Source organism: Sminthopsis crassicaudata, chromosome 1 (assembly GCF_048593235.1).
Source record: "Sminthopsis crassicaudata isolate SCR6 chromosome 1, ASM4859323v1, whole genome shotgun sequence".
Taxonomy (NCBI): Eukaryota; Metazoa; Chordata; class Mammalia; order Dasyuromorphia; family Dasyuridae; genus Sminthopsis; species Sminthopsis crassicaudata.
In genome coordinates, this window is record NC_133617.1 from 354,163,296 (window position 1) to 354,182,633 (window position 19,338).

Here is a 19,338-nt window from a genome sequence, read left to right on the forward strand (position 1 = left end):
TTGAAAAGTTCAGGTAATTCTCCTTTAGGGTATGATCCCACTGAGTTATTACATTGCCTTTCTGCTCGAAACTTTTTTTTTCTTTTTTTCTTCTTCTCCGACCTACTTATTTCCTTTCTTCTTCTTTACTCCTTCTCTTCTTCCCTCCTTCCCTTCTTATTCTGTCTCTGTTTGTCTCTCTGTTTCTGTCTGTCTCTACCCCCCAAAAAATGCATTAATTTTTAAAAAAATTCTTTGCCAAATCATCCCCCCCATTTCACACAGATCCACCAAGTTAGTTTCTCTTCCAAAGGACTACATTGAAATGTCTGCCTACATGCGATTCTTGTTGTCATTCCTGGGCATGATCATTCCTAGAGGGGCAGATTAGAGGTCAATCAACTGGAGCTATAGGGGCGCCATTAGCGAGCCCCAGGATATTCCCTACAAATGTAAGATCAAGAGGTTAGCCACAGGAAAATTACTGTATACTTCTTATGAATTATTTCCCTACACCTGCATCATTAACTGAATCTAAATGCCAGTTGACTCTATTATCTGATTCCTGATATTATACTGTGCACCCACCAGAGACTGGCTTTACCACTTCTACCTGGGGATTTCTTCAGCTTTTATTTTGTCTGCATTTCTTTATAAATAGTTTTTACTTTTTTATATTTGATATTAAATAAATATAATGTTTTAGAGAGCAAGCTATGAGGTTTTCGTTTAAGATACCTTTTTCAAGTGACACATGTATGTGAAAACTAATATAGATATAAGGTGTCATGTATTTATGTATGTGACTCTTAAGAAAAAACACAATTACCTAAAATAATTTGTTTTTTTGTTTTTACCAAAATGAATAGCATGAAAAGTGTCTGGATTTCTTATTCCAACCACAATGGGTAATTAGCAGTGATGGCTAAGACAAGCTGCCCTTGTCTTATATTCAGGAACTTTAGTATTTGAAGAAAGAAGATAATTTAAATTCTTTACTTGGAGTCAGGTTTAAATTTATCCTCTCTCCCTCTTGTCCCTCCCCTTCTCTCTCTTTTCCGATTTCCTTTCTTTCCTTTCCCTCTCTTGCTTTCCCTTCTCTTCCTTTACTCTCCCTCTACCTCCACTTTTCTCTTCTCACCTCCTTCCCTTCCCTCTCCTCTCCTTTCCTCCTGGTTTAAATCTTGTATCTCTGACTTTGTAGCTTTGTGAATTTTTGGCTCAATGATTAAGGGCAAGTCATTTAACCAATGACTTTCAATTTCGCTCATAAAATGGAGATGACAGCAATAGTGTCTACCCCACCTATTATGGTGATCATATATATAATGATATAATGTATATAAACTTCTTTGCCAACTTTGTCACCACATATATATCAATTATAAGTGTACACATGTCAGTAATGTTAGCTTTGAAAGTTCATATTTGAAAAGGAAATAGAAACAGCCATTCTAGTAATACTGGCACCAGCTCTGTATGTTGGAAAACATGATACCTATCAGTTTATTATTTGTTTTCAGAGATTCATAGCAGAATTTCCTATTGCATCTAACTTTCCCCTCTTCTTCTTCTTTTTTTCTATTTTCTTAGGTGGCAGAATTCCCTAGAAATGTCTCCTCTTTGAAACATAGAGAATATTGTTTTGTTTTTTTAAACAGCACTCCAGGAAATTCTCTATTTCAGGAAATGTAAAATTCATTAATGTGATCTGGCAGTGAGTTTTGAAAGTTTTGATGACTTCACCAATTCATCTTCCTAGTTGGATCTACATATGCCTACTATGGAATACTCTTGTATTTCAGATAGGGCAGATCTCAGGAAAGAAGGTGCAAAATGGTCTGACATTTTGGTGTTAGTAACTTGTTTATTAGTGTCTTGTCATCATCAGGTGTATTTAAGATACTAATGTTTTTCCACTCATAAGTAATGACGTCAATGTCTTTTAGATTTCATTGTTTTTAAGTTATGCTTACATCCTTAAGAGAACTAAAATAAGTTATTAGAGCTTTCCAAATGCTTGTGACTGCTGCATTCTATTATTTTCACTTCCACTGGGGGCCTTCAGCTTCTGCTGATGAGCAGCAGAGGAGTATTAAACCTCCAGGGCCCATTAGATTTAACTTGTTTACCACATTGATATCTATATGTTAAATGACAAGAGAGTTCAGGTTATTGAATAATTTAAAATTCAGCTCTAATTGGTGTCATATGACCTAGAAAAGGCCATGGATGACGCCAGGAGCATGCTGTGAATTTCTTATAAATAATTCATAAATTAGATCATTCATTTGCCTGGATGTCTTGCTAAATGCAGAAGTTTATAAGTAATAACTGATGATATAACACCTGTAAGTATTTAGTTCATATGTTGGAAGGTAATCTACCTTGATGATCTTCTAAGAAAATCTGCCAGTATATGAGAGTTAATTGCACTAGGGAGAATGCACAACATTTATTTGGGATGGAACTTTGGCAAACCATACTGTGCAGCTGTTGCATTAGGAATTCTTCGTCAGTTTGACAACTAGTCTGTGTATGCCCCATGTTAAAAATGCAGCTCATCATTCCTTTGCCCTTATTTCACATGAACTCCAAATGCTCTGGGAAATGGAAGTGACCTGCCCTGCTCACCAGTAGTTTGGTTTTTGAAATATTTATCTAGGTCTTGAACTACTGATTTCTCCATAAAATAAAGGGCAGAAGGGGGAAAAATTGAAGTCATAAGGATTGTGATGTTCATTTTTATAATGTTCAGAGTGACAGCGCAAGTAATGTTAAGTTAGACTAGAAAAATTAGGAAAGTTGCATTTATCACTAAACAAACTAGTACTATTCAAACCTGTTTCAGAAGAATAATATATTTCACAAATAATATTGAATAATAATATTTTCTGTTCCTCACAGTTGACACTTTAAATCAGTATTGTAGGTAGCTACTAGCCCAGTAATCCAAGGCGAGTGACAACTTAGATCAACTAATAATGAGTTCTGATGTGTTCGTTGCATTGCCTACAGCTCTTTGCAGTGCTTAGTAAAAAGCAAAATTGAAGCAAGCTGGTAGGATTTTAATACTTATTTACTGATGGCATTGCACCAAACTTGTGAAGCTTAAAATGTGTTTGGGAGCAGAATATCCTTTCAGAATCAGTGCAGGGTTACCATAGAGATAGTCTATATATTTTTAACTCAGTATTCTGTTGGAGATTTGTTTAAGAGCAGTGATTTTAAAGTTTTGTTGTTACCAGTAGTTTTCACAGAATTTGAGAGTTGAAATGGAACTTCGTGGCCACCTAGTACAGCCTCCATTTGAGTAAGAGCCTTGATTACTACCTTCTTGGCAAGTAATCCTCTGGACTTTGCTCAGAAACCTGTCTTGGGAGGGAAGAATCTTCTTTATCATATCTTCTTGTAGATGGCTCAACTTCTTAGCTTCTCTATACATTACACCTTAGCCTTCCTTGACACAGTGTGTGACTATTGTCCCTAATCATCTCTCTTGGCCTGGCACACAAGTCTAATTCCTCTACCATAAATTTAACTAAGTAAACAAATACATACATATATATATTTATATATATATATGTATATATATATGTGTGTGTATGTATGTATGTATCTATGTTTATATATGTATACATACACAACCATATATATATATATATAACTTTATACACACACACACACAAATAAATAGATTCTTATGTGTGTGTATTAACCACAAATAGCCCATCAAATATCTAAAGACAGCCCTTACCTGTTCAGCACCTCTTCCCCCCATAAGAGATTTGTCCTGAATTAGCAAGTTTCCATTAATGCCACATTAAGTGTGGGGTATACAAAGGAAAAGGAAACATTCCCTATCTTTAAGGAGTTTATAGTCTATCAATGGAGACAATATCTACATATATATGGATATACAAAATAAGTAATAAAACAAAAAAAAAAAATAAGGGGAGAGAAACTGGAAGTGAGGGAACTCATACTTTTTTCCTCAGTTTTCCAGAGTGATATCACAACATTGATGCTTCCATAGGCACCCAGCTGTGTGAGTTCTATAGATGTGTCCATCTAATTACAGATGATCATCTAGGTATGGTCCAGGGACTCCTGTGGGTCTCCTTAGACTATTTCAGAGAGTCTGCAGTCCATAATAATAAAACATAATAATTCCTTAATTTTCATTTAGATAGGTGCCATAGTACATAGAACACAGGATTTGGAGTCAAGGAAGTCCAAGTTCAAATGTGGCCTCTTAAATTTACTGGCTGTGTGATCAGGGCAAATCACTCTGCTTCTGTTTACTTGATGTTCCTCATCTGTAAAATGGGGATAATAATTGCAGCTCTCTTCCAGATTATGATAAAGATCAAATGATATAATAATTGTAAAGCACTTAGCACAGTGCCTGATAAATAGTAAGCACTATAAAAATTATGACTATTATCATTACTATAGTAAATATTATTTTATATAATCCACATAAACAAAAGGTCTTTAATGATTTCAATGTGAAGAGATTAAGACCGCTATTTTTGAGAATCATTGATCTATATAATAGACATTCTTCATCTCCCTTGTTTTTCTTTTGTAGATAATTAAATCCCATTCTTTTGATTGGTTTAAAGAATTCTGAAATTCTTGTATTTTGGACATTTTTTCCACTTTTAGATTCTTTGAACATTTAATGCTATGGTGCACTCACAACTATTGTGGTTCTAGTGCAGATCTTTAATAGCTACATCTGATCTATTCCCACTTTATTTCCTCTTCTTCATTCTGTCTGTTCAGTGCTGTTTCTATTTTCTGTGTTTGAACATTCAGCACTGTTGTTATATTGTTAAAATTGTGGTGTCTCCACTATCCTTGATGGTGAGAAAAAAATTTATATAATAATGGAGAGCTAAGTGGTGCCATGTAAAGAGTGCTGGGCCTGGAATCAGGGAGACGCTTCTTCCTGAGTTTATATAAGGTCTCAGACACTTCCTAGCTTTGTGACCCTGGAGAAGTTGATTAACCCTATTTGCCTCAGTTTCCTCATCTGTAAAATGAGCTGGAGAAAAAAAATGGCAAATCACTCCAATACCTTTGCCAAGAAAACTCCAAATTGGCTCACAAAGATTTGGACAATTGAACAAAACTATGTTCCAGGCGCTGTGCTAACCATTCATTTCGGTGGGATCTCAGTTCTATTTTCTTTCCCATGTTATCTTTATATGTTCTGAGGATGGTGTTATTTAGTTGACTCTCACTTACTCTATTGCTTTTTTCTGATTTATGAGGTAGAACTGCTTATAATCTTCTATCCTTTTCCCTTGAGATTTCAGAAACAGGTTTATATTCTAAAATCAGTTTTATCCTTCACTGTCATATTTTTCTGTAAGTCAAGTGTTTGCTAACTAAGGTGATTAGGGACTTTTTTGGTTCCTTTTTACACTGATTGATTTACATTGGTTAAACTTATATGTGAAATTATTTTAACTCACCTCAATCACCACCTCCTACATCCTTTCTTGATCCCTCCAGATCTCTTCCCTACTGAAAATTGCTTGTATTTATTTTGTATAAATTCTGTATGTTCATGTCTTATTCAATAGAATGAATATGAACTCCTTGAGGGCAGAGACTTTAATTTTTGTCTTTGTATTCCAAGCACTTAACCCAGTGCCTGGTACATAGTAGATATTTAATAATTGTTTATTGATTGTTGTCCATGTCCTTTCCTTCATCTGTATCCCATTTTTTCATCATCAATATCTCATTTAAATAGTTTGTTAGAGTTGTTTTCAAGGCATTTAAAATTAAAAATTTTTTTCTTACTAGTTTTATATTACTTTGATTTTTGCTCTAACAAGTCAATTTAAATGTATACAGACATCTAATTCTCAAATGACTTCCATAATAGTAATAGATTCTTTCTTTTAAAAAATGAATATTTGTAGGGCAGTTACCTGGCGCAGTAGATGGAGCACCAGCCCCGAAGTCTGAGTTCAAATCTGGCCTTAGGCACCTAGCACTTCCTAGCTGTGTAACCTTGGGCAAGTCACTCAACCCCAATTGCCTCAGCAAAAAAAAAAAAAAAAGGACATTTTACATTTTTGCCAATGCTAACAATGCTAACCATGTCCAACATTTTCCAATTCTTTTCTCAAAGAAGGTGTTTGGGGTGTATAATCATAGAGTTCTACTCTATAAGGCTTGCTTTCTTTCATTTCTTATTTCTGACCAGTAATTTCCAACACATTTTTGCCACTCCCCAATTCGTGCCTTTCATTGAAGTTAATAACAATTAATTTAATTTGGAAAGTCTTACAAAGTTCTTGATTTATTTTTCTCCCTCTTTATCTTTGTAACAGATGCTATTACATAAACTGCTAATAGAGCACTGTGATGTTTGATGACCAGATATCCCTTGCAAAGATATTTCTTGTTGCCTTTGATTTCATAACATCTCTACCAATTCCTTTATTTGATTCTTTGAAACTATCCTTCCCTCATCTGCACTTTCCTTTTTAGTGAGAATGTCAATATAATGCAATTCTACTTTTCAGCATGGTTTTCCTACTACATCTCATATCCGTTCTTCTCTGACTTCTACTTCTCTATCTCCTCTAGTTCTCTATCTTCTCTATCTCTTCTCCATCTCCTAGTTCATATACTTGTGAATCTAGAATATACTCCATAAGAGTTGTTAAACTGAAGGCCCTGATGGCCTGAACCAGATTAAAATGTAATTGGGAAATGTTTACCAAAATAAATACAAATGCAAGACAAGAAAGTTAATGTTAATTTTTGATTTCTAAGTAGATATGGCTCCAGCAGTGATCATTTCTATTCAAGTTTGACACCACTGCTTTCCACTTGGATATAGCAAAGAAATATGAATTTGTTTAATAACCCTGAACAGGGAATGAGTCATTGTGATTTGCTCTGACCAAAAAAAAATCACCACCCAATGGTAAACTTTGTGGTTATGAGTTTCTTGAATTTAGCTCAATTTCTCAGATGATAGATATATAGTCTATCTGTCACTAGGTTTTTCTTGTTTCTCTTTATTATGAGGAAAGGTTCTGTTAGGAATAAGGATGGGAGCATGTTGAGGTATCTAACTGGTATAAAAATAATCTGGTTGTTTGACTTAAATATGTCTTCCTTGCTATTACTGAAGAAAATCAAGTAACTATCCAGGAGTATGAGCAGTTTGTGAAATTTAATTAAGGACCCTAATTGGAGTTTGCTTGTTTGTTTTCTAATTTTCACCAAGAATTTGCTATGCAATCTTGAGAAAATTCCGCAACTAATCTTTTCTCTATGCCTTCTTCAAAAAAAATTGGGACTTTTTATAATGCCTGGCTTAGGGGCAATTGTAAAAGTAAGGCCTACAGAGACCTTAGAGCTTATTAGGTAGATAACAGGTATCTAGTAGAAGCAAAGGAGCAGTAAATGAAAAGTTAGCCCATGTGGAAGAGTATTCAGTAACTTGCATGTATCAAATTAAGGATTAACTCTTTTTTCCTTTTTGATTAATGTACCACAAATTGATAAAGGATATATACACTTTTAAAAAGCAAGTATAATTATAATAATAATAATAGTATTACTGTCAGTAGTAACAGCATCAGAATATGAATGGCACATATTATGCATTTGAATATCTAATCTCTGTGCAGTTTCTTGTGTTATCTTTATGAGGAAAGAATGCTTCATATAAAGCTGTCTTTCAATATATTTTAAGTCAGTATTTTCTCAGGCTTGCAAATGGTTAGGCATTGAGTCACTAGAGATTAAAAATATCATTTTGGAGAACAGCAAATTAGATGTAAGGTTTAGCTTTTTCAAATCTCATAGGAATCAATATGTTCCCAACTGAAAAAGTCAAGGTCAAGAATTTACTGAGATCTCTTTTGACATATATTCAGGTGATCTTTCATTTCTTTACTTTTGAGAGAAGACTAAGCTTTAGAACTCTGAATCTTGCCTCTGTCAGTATTTTAAGAGAATTCAAATTTTTCACATCATCTCTTCACATCTGGGGAGATTATATATTAAGAAAGGCTCTCTTGAAACTATCTAAAGACTACATCCATATAAAGGAGAATATAACTTATCTGTAAGGTATCTTTTCAAAATTGTTGCACCACACAATTGAACATGCATATTATCCTAAATTCAGTATGGGTCTCAAATAATATTGAGGCTTTAGTGGCAACACCAGTAGTTTTGATTTCAGGGTTGACAGTAAAAAGACTTCATTGTTCTCCATTTTAACTTTCTCATTTTTAGTCCTTTAAAAATTATCTTTAATTACTTAAATATATATCAGTTTCTCTGTTAGTGTTCTATATTTGATCAAATCATATTAATTCCACATGTCAGAAGCAACAGTTTGGGTTTTGTTTTGTTAGTTTAAGCCTTAGTTAAGGAAGTTATATCTTTAAATACCATATAGAAAGCATGGAACAGCTCCAGAGAGAAATGCACATCTGTTTCATCAGGGCCATTTGTGGTTTCCATGTGTCCCAGAGGCAATATCTATCTTAAACTCCTCTAATAAAATAACCTAATTCCTTATGCTCAGAATACGATGCTATGAGCTTACTCAAATCCTCTTCTCTTTTCATTTCTTTTTCTCTTCTACTCCCCAGTCCTTTCTAAATGTGAATGTCATTCTGTTTTCTCTATAGTCACCATGACCCTCTTCTTATTGTAGACTAGCATTTATTGGAAAATGGAAAGAGCAATGGATTTAGAATCAAAAGTTCTAGCTTTGATTTCTAGCTTGCCATTTACAAACTGAATGACCTCAGATAAATTTGTTGTTTTCTGAGCTTTAGTTTCCTCATTAGTGAGAATAATATTTGAACTACTATTTTAAAATGTTAATGCATTTTACATATTTCTTTTCTTTCACCACTAAACTTTTTGAAAAACTTGTCTGTCCTGAAATTTTCTCTTGTTTATTTGTTTGTTTGATAGCCACTTCTCTCTCAAAAGACATCAGATTCTGTAGCTATTTTGCAGTTCTCATTGTCCCTGACACTCTATATCTCCTGGTATTGTTTGGCACGTCCATCCTAATTCTATCCTAGTTACTGGGCCTCCTCCCCAAATGGCATACTTATGAGGACATGGACAAGAATTGTGTAGAGAGTATACACATAGATCACAAATCCAGGGGATATCTGAATAATACCTCTTCATACTGCATATAAGATTCTTCTTCTAGCATTCTAACCATGTTTTTACATGCTCTAGTAGCTATTAAACCTGTAATGTAGAATTCCTAAAGGATTTGGCCATGTTCATCTAGCCTCCTTTCTTTATTCTCTGTTCTTTGTCATCTCTTCATGGCCAAGTCTTCAGATACCTCCACTTCTATACAGGTCATCATAAGGTCACTTTACCTGCATGTTCAAAAAATGAGTTTGATATATTCCTCCTAACACTGTATCTCTTTATGATTTCATCATATATCTAGAATAGGAAGGAATCAAAGGCCACCTAAAGCCAAGCATTTCTAAACTGTAACTTACCTTTGAGTATTGTCTTGCTTGAGGACTATAATGATCAGGAATATCTTTTTGTTACCTCTAAGTCTGATTAATGGAGTGAAGCAAAACAAGTGTAATATCTGTTCTACAAAAGAGTCCTTCGAAGACTTGAAGACAAATATCTGGTTTTCCCTGAGTCCTTTCTTCCTCAGGCTAACCATCCTTGAGGTTCCTTCAATTGATCCTCACATGATCTGATCTTGAGGACTTTGGTCATTTATATTTTCACTCTCCTCTAGATGCATTTGAATATTCCAAAACTTGAATACAACAATCCAGTTGCTGACAGGATAAAGAATGATATCTTGTCATTTCCCTAGTTCTAAAACATTGTCACTCTTAGTAAGTCCTAGAATTTTTTTTTTTTTTGCTTTCTATATCACACATTGACTTGTTGAATTAGCCTACCAAATTGATGAGATCTTTTTCAGGAATTCTCCATCTTATTATTATGAAGTTTGTTTTTAATCTATCTTTAAGATTTTATATCTGTCCCTATTGAATTTCATCTGATTGGATTTGGCTGAGAGGATTTTTTAAGCTATCCCTTGATAGAATATAAGTTCCTTGAGGACAGGAATTATTTAATTTTTGACTCTTTTTTTGTCATTGTCTTTGTCCAATAACTAATATTATAGTGTCTAGTACATAGTAGGTGCTTACCCTATACTCATTTATTGATTAGCCTAGTAAATTAGCTACTCTCTCAGCTTTGCATCAGTTGCAAATTCGATAAGCATGCTAAATCTGTCTTTATTTATTTCATTTGTAAATGTATAAAACAGCGTATCACTAAGAACAGATACCTGAAGCATTTTCCATGACTGGCTACTTTCCAAAATGGCATTGAACCACTGAGTCTAATCATCTACTCCAGAATCCATCTAACTATATATATAGTATATAAGCAAAATCTCAATTTTTCCCCATAAGAGTTCCTTATGTAATAGATTTTGTTCAAAGCTTTACTAAAATCTAGATATTGTATAATTTGCTTTCATATCTCTAAACAGAAACACATGCCTTTAATTTGAGAAATAGTTTAATCAGGCTTTTTTTGTGAAGGGGCGGAAGGAACAGTAAAAACAGAAACAAAGTCAATTTGATAAAACAGTGAATGAGTATATACAGCAAAAGAAGACATTATGTTTCCAAAATGCCCTATTTTGATTCAGTTTAATTTACTTTTAATTTTTAAAAGTTAAGCATTGAAATTCATTTGTTCCTCCAAATATACTTTTAGGTAAATTGACATTTATTTCTTCACTAACGTGATTTCATATTTGTAATATGGTGTGGGTCTAAGAAACTGTACTCTTGTTAAACTCCCTCAGACGTCAACCACCAGTACTGCTGTATGCACTTTGATCTTGAATAGTTATTTATGAATTGACTTTATTTATGAGAAACAAGCATTAAATATCCAGTTTTTAACTGAAAAAATCACCACAATCTTCTTCTAGCCTAAAGATAGATAACTATTTATTCCTAGACTTTCATAAAAAGGAAAGATAATTTTATTTTGTCATAGTATAGCATAGTGATAAAATTATGTTTTTATTGTTATATGCACTCAGCTAATGACTTAGCTCATCACTGGAAAAATCCTGTAGTTTCAATGAAATTTAACTAACATTCACTAAGTACATAGTAGGTGCTAAGTATTTAAAGAAATATAAATAAATGAAACATGCTCCTTTCCCTCAATAAGCTTTCAATCCAGAAGAGGAGGTAAGATGTCTGGATAATTAACCATGATAAGAATAGAATATGCACACAAAATAGGTATATCGTAAGTGTTTTGGGAGAAGAGAGAAAGTGTCTTGTCAGGAATGGCTTCATGGAAGATGTTACTTTGTACAGTAGGGTTTCAGCATTTGGATACTGATATCCAAAGTGAGGGAAAAGGTGGGGGAGGAAACACAGGGAACTGTAAACAAAGGCCCAGAGATGAAAACACATGGGATACATTCAAGGAATGGTGAATTGTCTAGTCCAACTGGAGAAGAAAAGTTGAATGAGAATGGAAAGGAGACAGTTTAGACAAGAGAATAAGGCTGAGAATAGAACCATGGAAAACACCTAGGAGGAATAATCCTCCTAGGATTGTAGGAACAATCAAATCAGTAAGCCTTTATGAAGTACCTCTTAGCAGAGGAGTGATCAGAGAGGTAGAAGGAAAGACAAGACAATTAAGGAAGCCAAACAATTAAACCGAAAGAGGAGAGAGAGTCTCCGTGATTGCAAAGATGTCAGAGCAGATGAAGAATATGAGAAAAATCTCTTGAATGTGCCTTTCTATATTAACTCTTCACTACTGCCTTCAAATATGCTTAGATTTTCTCTACCTACAAGTTCATGTTATCCTTCTTGCTCCTCATACTATCATTCCATAATTCTCCTCCATTTCAGAAAACTTCTAGAATCTTTATTTAAAATCTTTATTTAAATTTTTTTTTAAATTTTTGGTCCACATTTTTCCTTTCCACCTTCTCCCTTTATTGAGAAAGCAAGAAAAATAAAACTTATTACAAATATGAATAATCAGGCAAAACATTTTCCCACATTGGCTATGAACAAACCAAAACTATGCCTCAACTGCATTCTGAATTCACATTTCTATCTGGAGGTGAGTAGCAAACTTTTTCGTAAATCCTCTGAAATTGTGATTGGCATTGTGTTATTCAGAGTTTCTTAGTTCTACAAAGTTGTCTTTACAATATTGTTATCATATAAATTATTCCTTTGATTATGCTAATTTTACTTTCCATTAATTTATACAAATCTTTAAAAAACCATGTCCTTTAGCATTTCTTACAGCACAACAGTGCTGTATATATATCATAACTTTTTCAACTATTCCCCTGCTGATGGACACCCTTTCAGGTTCTAATTCTTTGCCACTATAAAAAGCTGCTGTAATATGTTTGCATAGATAGGTCTTTATCCCTTTTCTTGATCTCATGGCAGGCATGAGATGGCAGGGCAATTTATTCCACTTTTGGACTTCTTTGGTTATGAATAGCATATCGAGCCCAAATTGACTTCTTTGCAACAACTCGCCTCCTACCTCACCCCAATTGTTTTTCAGGTTCTGCTTTCTGGATCCAAACAATAACTTTGGTTCTTCTCTCATATAACAATCTTTTAATTAAGTGTCCCCCACGAATCTTCATTTTTCCAAGCCAAACATTCCTTGTTCCTCCAGCAGGTCTGACTTAGTTACTTCCCTGCCAAAAAATCTATGATGCCTTGCTGCCTCTACGATAAACTACAAACTCCTGTCATTTACATCTGGAATGTTGAGATCTTGCCAGTATTGGCATCTTTCAGCAGCAGCAACTAAAGTCTCAACAACCTCTTCTTTGGTTTTCAGAGAGTGGCTAAGATAGAGAGATTTACAGTGGCATAGTATTATCTGAAATCAATATGCTGTTTTGTTGTTTGTTTGTTTGTTTTTTTCTCCAACTGAAATGTTAGCACCAAAGATCACAGAATTCTAGGAAATTACCAGCAAGAAAAAATGTTACCACTTTTATTTTGTGTATTGCATTTTATGGGATCCTTCATGGTTACTGTGTTAGGAGAAGTATGTGTTATGAGAATTAATGTTTTGTTATAAAGAATTGTATTTTTGGAAATTTCTAATGAAATACTGCAATTTTGGTTGGTCACAGGAATTTAATTTCTATTTCCTATAGAATCAATGTATCAATATTTATAGTTTTGACTTTTACACTATCCTCTAGAAATATCATTCACCCAAGCTGAGTACTGACTGCAATTCCAAAATGAAAATACCCAATAATATCAGTCATAGACCAAAGATTAGAGATCCATGAAAAAAATATGAGAAACTGCCAGAAAATGAATATTTGGTAGCTAGTATTATGAAGAAAGAGTTTGAGATATAGTATTCCAAAAGGCAAAAGGTAAAAGCTTACAATTAATAATAACTTGAGAAAAATTCTATTGGGTAAATGTAATGTTCTGATAGTCTCTCAATTGTAATCCTTTTCTGGAAGCTTTCTTTTCTGTAAAATCTTTTCCTCTGTGAGCAGGTTTCTTGGGAGGCTTCTGGAGCCTCCAGCCAGAGCAAAGGTAGAATCTCCAATCCTCTTCTTCCTGAATCCTGGCTCTGAATCTCCTCCAGCTTCCCTGAAGTTCTCCCGGGAAGTCTTGTTCTTCTCCCAGTCTAGACTTGCTCCTTCCTGACTGCCATCCAAACTCTGTATCCCAGTTTAAACTGACTTCAGAATCAATGTTGCCTTCTTTTATCATCGAAGACAATGGGCTTGTGAGAACTCATGGGCTTGTGGGATATACTTTAACCAACGAACTTGCTCCTTTTAAAGGTGTAAACTCCTTTAAATATGTAAACTCCTTTTCAGAAGTCTAAAGGTGTAAACTCCTTTTAAAGGTTTGAACTAAAGGTGTGAATTCTGAGCTAGAGAATTGTTTACACAACCTGAGTTATCACTTTGTAATCCTAACAGGTAAAGAAGAAAGAAATATAATTTTTGATAAAATAATGGACTTACAAACATTCTAATGAAAAAGCAAGGACTGAGTAGAAAGAATTCATTGTTTATAATTAGGGTGACATATAAGATGAAGGAAGAAGAACAATGAATGTGGAATGATTAAAATATGCAAGAAAGAGGGACAGCTAGATGATGAAGTGGATAGAGCACTGACCCTGGAGTCAGGAGGACCCGAGTTCAAATCTGAAATCAGACACTTAACACTTCCTGGCTGTGTGACCCTGGGCAAGTCACTTAACCCCAATTGTCTCACAACAGAAAAAAAAATGTAAATGTAAGCAAAACAAAAAAGGTTCATTTAACAAGGTTCTGGAAAAGGTTGAGTATCAGGATGAATTCAAAGGTACCGCTACACGGGTTAACTCTTGTAAGAATGTAGTCTACTTCTTTTTAAATAAAGAAAGAGAAAAACATAGTTAAGTGGAGACTGAAATTTTGTGGGATGAAGAAGAGTTGTTCCTAGATTAAGTAAGGAAATGACATGAAAGGAAAAAGAATTAATAAGAAATGTGGTATAAAGACTGGCCTAGAAGAATAGAAAAGAGTTGGTATTAAAAAGAAAGCTTTTTGAAGGATATTTGAATTTTTTGTCTTTGTTCAAGTCTGTTCAATGCCTTCCTCTTATTTTCCTGACATTCCACCCCAAATTTTCATTGAGACTATTTTGTGTCCAATCTGTGGCAGAGCATTCTGAGATAGTATTGATATAATCAGCCACATTAAAACATACTAACTTGACTCTAACAAAATGATGTCATTTTGGTCTTCTTTGAATATGAAAGACAATAACCAACCAACCAGGCAGAATTAAAAGTAGGAAATTGATTTAAAGCTCTACTTTAAAAAGCTTTTGAACCCTCTCTGGGCTTTGGTTAAATTAAAGGGAAGTTTACATGTGGTATATAGGTTTACAATTAGGGAAATCTGACCAACACTAGAGAGGTTATAGCTTTTCCAAATTATATATCTGATCACACAAAAATTAAACTGAGAGTTTAAGAAAACTGTTACATTTATCTTTTTTTTTTACTTATTGTGTTATATAAACCTATCTACATTCATGAATAATAATAAATAGTTATTTGTATTCATTGGTTTTTTTAAAGTATTTTTGACTGAGATCTAAACTGAGGTTTGGTTCTTTTTGAAATGTCTTCAAGAGACTCAGTATTCTGAGGATACAATGAAGCATTGATCTGCTGAAGTACGTCAGCCTAACTGTACTCTTCCTAGAGTGAGAAAGAATGTTCCTTAGTACACTCAAAACTTTGATGCCCATGACAGAAGAGCCATAAAGAGAATACTAGGAAAGTTCCCTTTGTATTGGCCCAGCAGGTTTAAATCACTCACTTACCTTAATAGAAAAATCACTTCCATTTATGACCGAATTTAAACATGTTTTGTATTTAAATGGTAGTTTTTGGTAAAGAACCATATTTTATGGAAAATGGCCATTTTTATCTGTGTTCTGTAAAGACATTTTCAAAATTTCTCTTCAAATTTTCAGCATTAAGTAATACCCTACTCAGTGCAAGATGAAATGGTTTACATCAAATCTCATGCTGTGTAATGGCCATTCTAATCGTATTTGTAGCAGGTGAATGGATTTTTTGGCTTGGTACTGAAAATTAAGCATTTTAAGACATTAATATTTAATATTTCTTCTACTCTTTAAGTTGATTTTATATAACCTTAAACTATTCACAACTCCAATGATACTGTTTATATTAAAGTTGCTGTCTTCAAACTCTTCTTACTTTTAACATAAACTGTGAGTTTAACTGAAGATAAACTGAAGTGCACATTGCTTGGTAATGGTTTTAGCTGTGATTATGGAATGTATCTTCTCAGGTATACGTATGGCCATTATGGTGAGTCCGAAGACTGATTCAAAGGACCTTTCATTGAGCAGATTGTCTCATTGATTTCTGGAAGGCCACAGAGAAAAAATTACTTCACTAGCTCTTTAATTGAAACCCAATCTTTTATTTGCTTTCAGGTGCCCATCAAGAAGGGCTCTCCCAATTCTCTACATCAGGAACAGAATGGTCATTATAGGAACCTCACAATTTCACAAATCTATCAAAGCAAGAATGAGATTAAATTTCCAAACCAGAGCTCAGCTTCAGAAACAAATCTACCCTTCAGGAATTATTATCCCAGGATAGCAGCTCTTCATCCTCCCCAAGAGGGTATGAGTAGGGAACGTTCAGAAGCAAGAACATGTAACTACAGGTCCCCACGAGCAAAGCTGCTGGGCTCACTTTTGACAGAGAGAGCCTCACCAGATGAAATGAGACCCAAGGAGTTTTCGCTCATCCAGCCTTATGTCAGTAGTCATTGCTTTGTTCACAATCATCCTGAAAATGAAGATCTCTTTCATGGAAACCATCAGCCAAGAATGACCAGACAGCATCCCAGGACACATCAACAGGAATCACGCAATTATTGTGAGCTTTCTTGGACACCTATGCCTCATGTACCAGTGACATTAGAGCCTGAGGAAATGGAGGACAAAAAGCAGATGTCAATAGAAAAGAGAAATCAACTTCTCCTGCAGAAAATGGAGCTAGAGATTGAAAAGGAACGCCTGCAGCATTTGCTGGCCCAACAGGAAACAAAACTTCTATTGAAACAGCAGCAGCTCCACCAGTCCCGCCTGGATTATAGTCGGTGAGTCCTATTATCAGGGTTATTCTTCTAATTCTGTTTTTCTCACAAGTCTCTGTACACTGAAGAATATGTGGCAGGATAAATCTGTTCCTATAACAATTGTGTAGACAAGTAACTCCTTTGAGAGGCTGGCATGGCTGGACCTGCATGCTGACTGTTCCCACTGAATAAACACCCCATCCTCTTTAGAAGATTTTAAAGGTTATCTTGCGTTCTTCAGTATTTGCTTAAATTAATCAGCTGCCTAGCAGCAGAGTGTAACTCTAGGTATACAGAAATACAGTATGATACTTAGGAAAGTACGTTGTCATAGCAAAAGAGCCTTTGGAGTGTGAAGCCACAAAGCAACACAGTACATTGAGCATTTATTAAGTACTTACTTTGTTCAGAACACTGCTCTAGGGACTAGAGCAGATAGAATGTTTGAGCAAGATGAGTCTTCACCTTCAAGGAGCTTACAGTCTAGTTGAAAGAATAGATACCAACACAAAAGAACTGTATTATGTGACACTATGAAAAGTTTATTAGAGTTACAAAACAGTTTTGTAAGATTTGGGTGGTAAAAATTTTAATAGTCAAAAGGATCAGAAAGGTTTTCTGGAGAAACTTTGACATCTGAGTTGGATTTTAAAGGATAAGTAAGCATTTAACAGATGAATAAAAAGCATGCCAGATGTAGAGAATGGCTTGAACCAAGGAATAAAAATGGAAGTGTGGTAGAAGTTATAGAGCCAGAATTGTATAGTTTGAGTGGAAAAGAGAATATGTTGCATTGAGGGGAAAAAAAGAATATGAGGTCATAAATAGAAGCTTGTGATTCAGGAAGAGTATTTACATTTAGGAAGAAATTTAAACAAAGATACCACATAAATTATATGTGTCTGTCTTGTAGAATACTTTATAAAAGCTTTATAAAGTTGGACTTATCCACTTATAAGGTACATCCATTTCATGCAGTGAAACTTGTCGATATCTTCCACATTCAGATTTTACTTTGATTGTTAATGTCCTTGCTTAACAAACTCCCTGTCAAGAAATCTTTTTGAACATGTTTTCTATTTCTGGTCTCCATATGGATATGACTTCCAATCCCCTTCTTACCTTACTAAAGTCTACTTTATATATTTGCTTCATGTTCAGTTGTACTTTATTTTTTTACCATAGCTTTTTATTTTTCCAAATATATGCAAAAAGTTTTCAGTATTCACCTTTTTTTCCAAATTTTTTATTCTTCCCTCCTCTAGATAGCAGGTAATACATATAGGTTAAACAAATGTAATTCTTCTAAACATATTTCCATGTTTGTCTTGCTATGCAAGAAAAATCAAATCCAAGTGTGTGGGGGAAACACAAGAAAGAAAAAAAAAAAAAACAAGCAAACATACAAACAAAAAAAAAGGTGAAAATATTATGCTTTGATCCACATTTAGTCTCCATAGTTCCCTCTCTTGGAGGTGGATAACTCTTTCTATCATTTGTTGGAATTGCTTTGAATCACCTCATTGTTGAAAAGAGCCAAATATGGGTTAGCTATATGGTGTAGTGGATAGAATGCTGGCCCTGAAGTCAGGAGGACCAGAGAATCAAAACTGGCCTTGGACACTTAATACTTCCTAGCTGTGTGACCTTGGGCAGGTCACTTAAATAACCCCAATTGCTTCAGCAAAAAGAAAGAAAGAAAAGAGCCAAATCCATTGCAGTTGATCATTTCATAATCTTCCGTATACAATGTTCTCTTGGTTCTACTCACTTCACTTAGCATCATTTCATGTAAGTCTTTCCAGGCTTTTCTAAGATCAGTCTGCTTGTCATTTCTTACAGAACAATAATATTCTGTTAATTTATATTTCATAACTTATTCAGCCATCCCCCAATTAATGGCCATCCATTCAATTTCCAGTTCTTTGCCACTACAAAAAGAACTACTACAAATATTTTTGCACATGTGGATCCTTTCCCCTTTTTTATGATCCCTTTGGGTTACAGACCCAATATAGACACTGCTGCATCAAATGGTATATGGTTTGATTGCCTTTGGGCATAGTTCCAAATTTCTTTCTAGAATAGTTAGATCAGTTCACTCTACCAACAATGTATTAGGGTCCCAGTTTTTACCTCTCCTCCAACATTTATCATTGTCTTTTCCTATCATCTTAGCCAATGTGAGAAGTGTGAGGTGGTACATCAGAATTGTTTTAATTTTCATTTCTCTATGTAGAACGTTTTTTTACATGACTAGACATGGTTTTAATTTCTTTATCTGAAAATTTATCTGTTTATATCTTTTGACCATTTATCAATTGGATAATGACTTGTATTCTTAGAAATTTGAGTCAATTTTCTATATATTTTAGAGATGAGGCCTTTATAAGAAACACTGGATGTAAAAATTTCCTTCAGCTTTTTGCTTCCCTTCTTATCTTGTCTGCATTGGTATTACTTTATAATCAAAATGATCTACTTTGCATTTCATGTTTTCCAGATTTTCTTTGGCTTTAAATTCCTTCCTTCTCCACAGATCTGAGAGAAAGACTATCCCTTGTCCTTCAAATTTGCTTATAATATCACCCTTTATGTCTAAATAAAGAACC

At 34.3% G+C, this 19,338-nt stretch overlaps 1 protein-coding gene across 7 annotated transcripts in view; it reads left to right on the forward strand.

Annotated features, from left to right (window-relative positions):
- Nucleotides 1–19,338, forward strand: part of KIAA1328 (KIAA1328 ortholog) — a 525,281-nt gene that overhangs the window by 361,931 nt on the left and 144,012 nt on the right. For all 7 annotated transcript variants that reach the window (XR_012484390.1, XR_012484391.1, XM_074279230.1 and 4 more), the window contains one exon: nucleotides 16,074–16,747. Coding sequence is in view for 5 of the 7 variants with exons in the window: in XM_074279230.1 (XP_074135331.1) it covers nucleotides 16,074–16,747 (674 nt within the window). In the remaining 2 variants the exon portion in view is untranslated. The remainder of the gene's footprint in view (nucleotides 1–16,073; nucleotides 16,748–19,338) is intronic.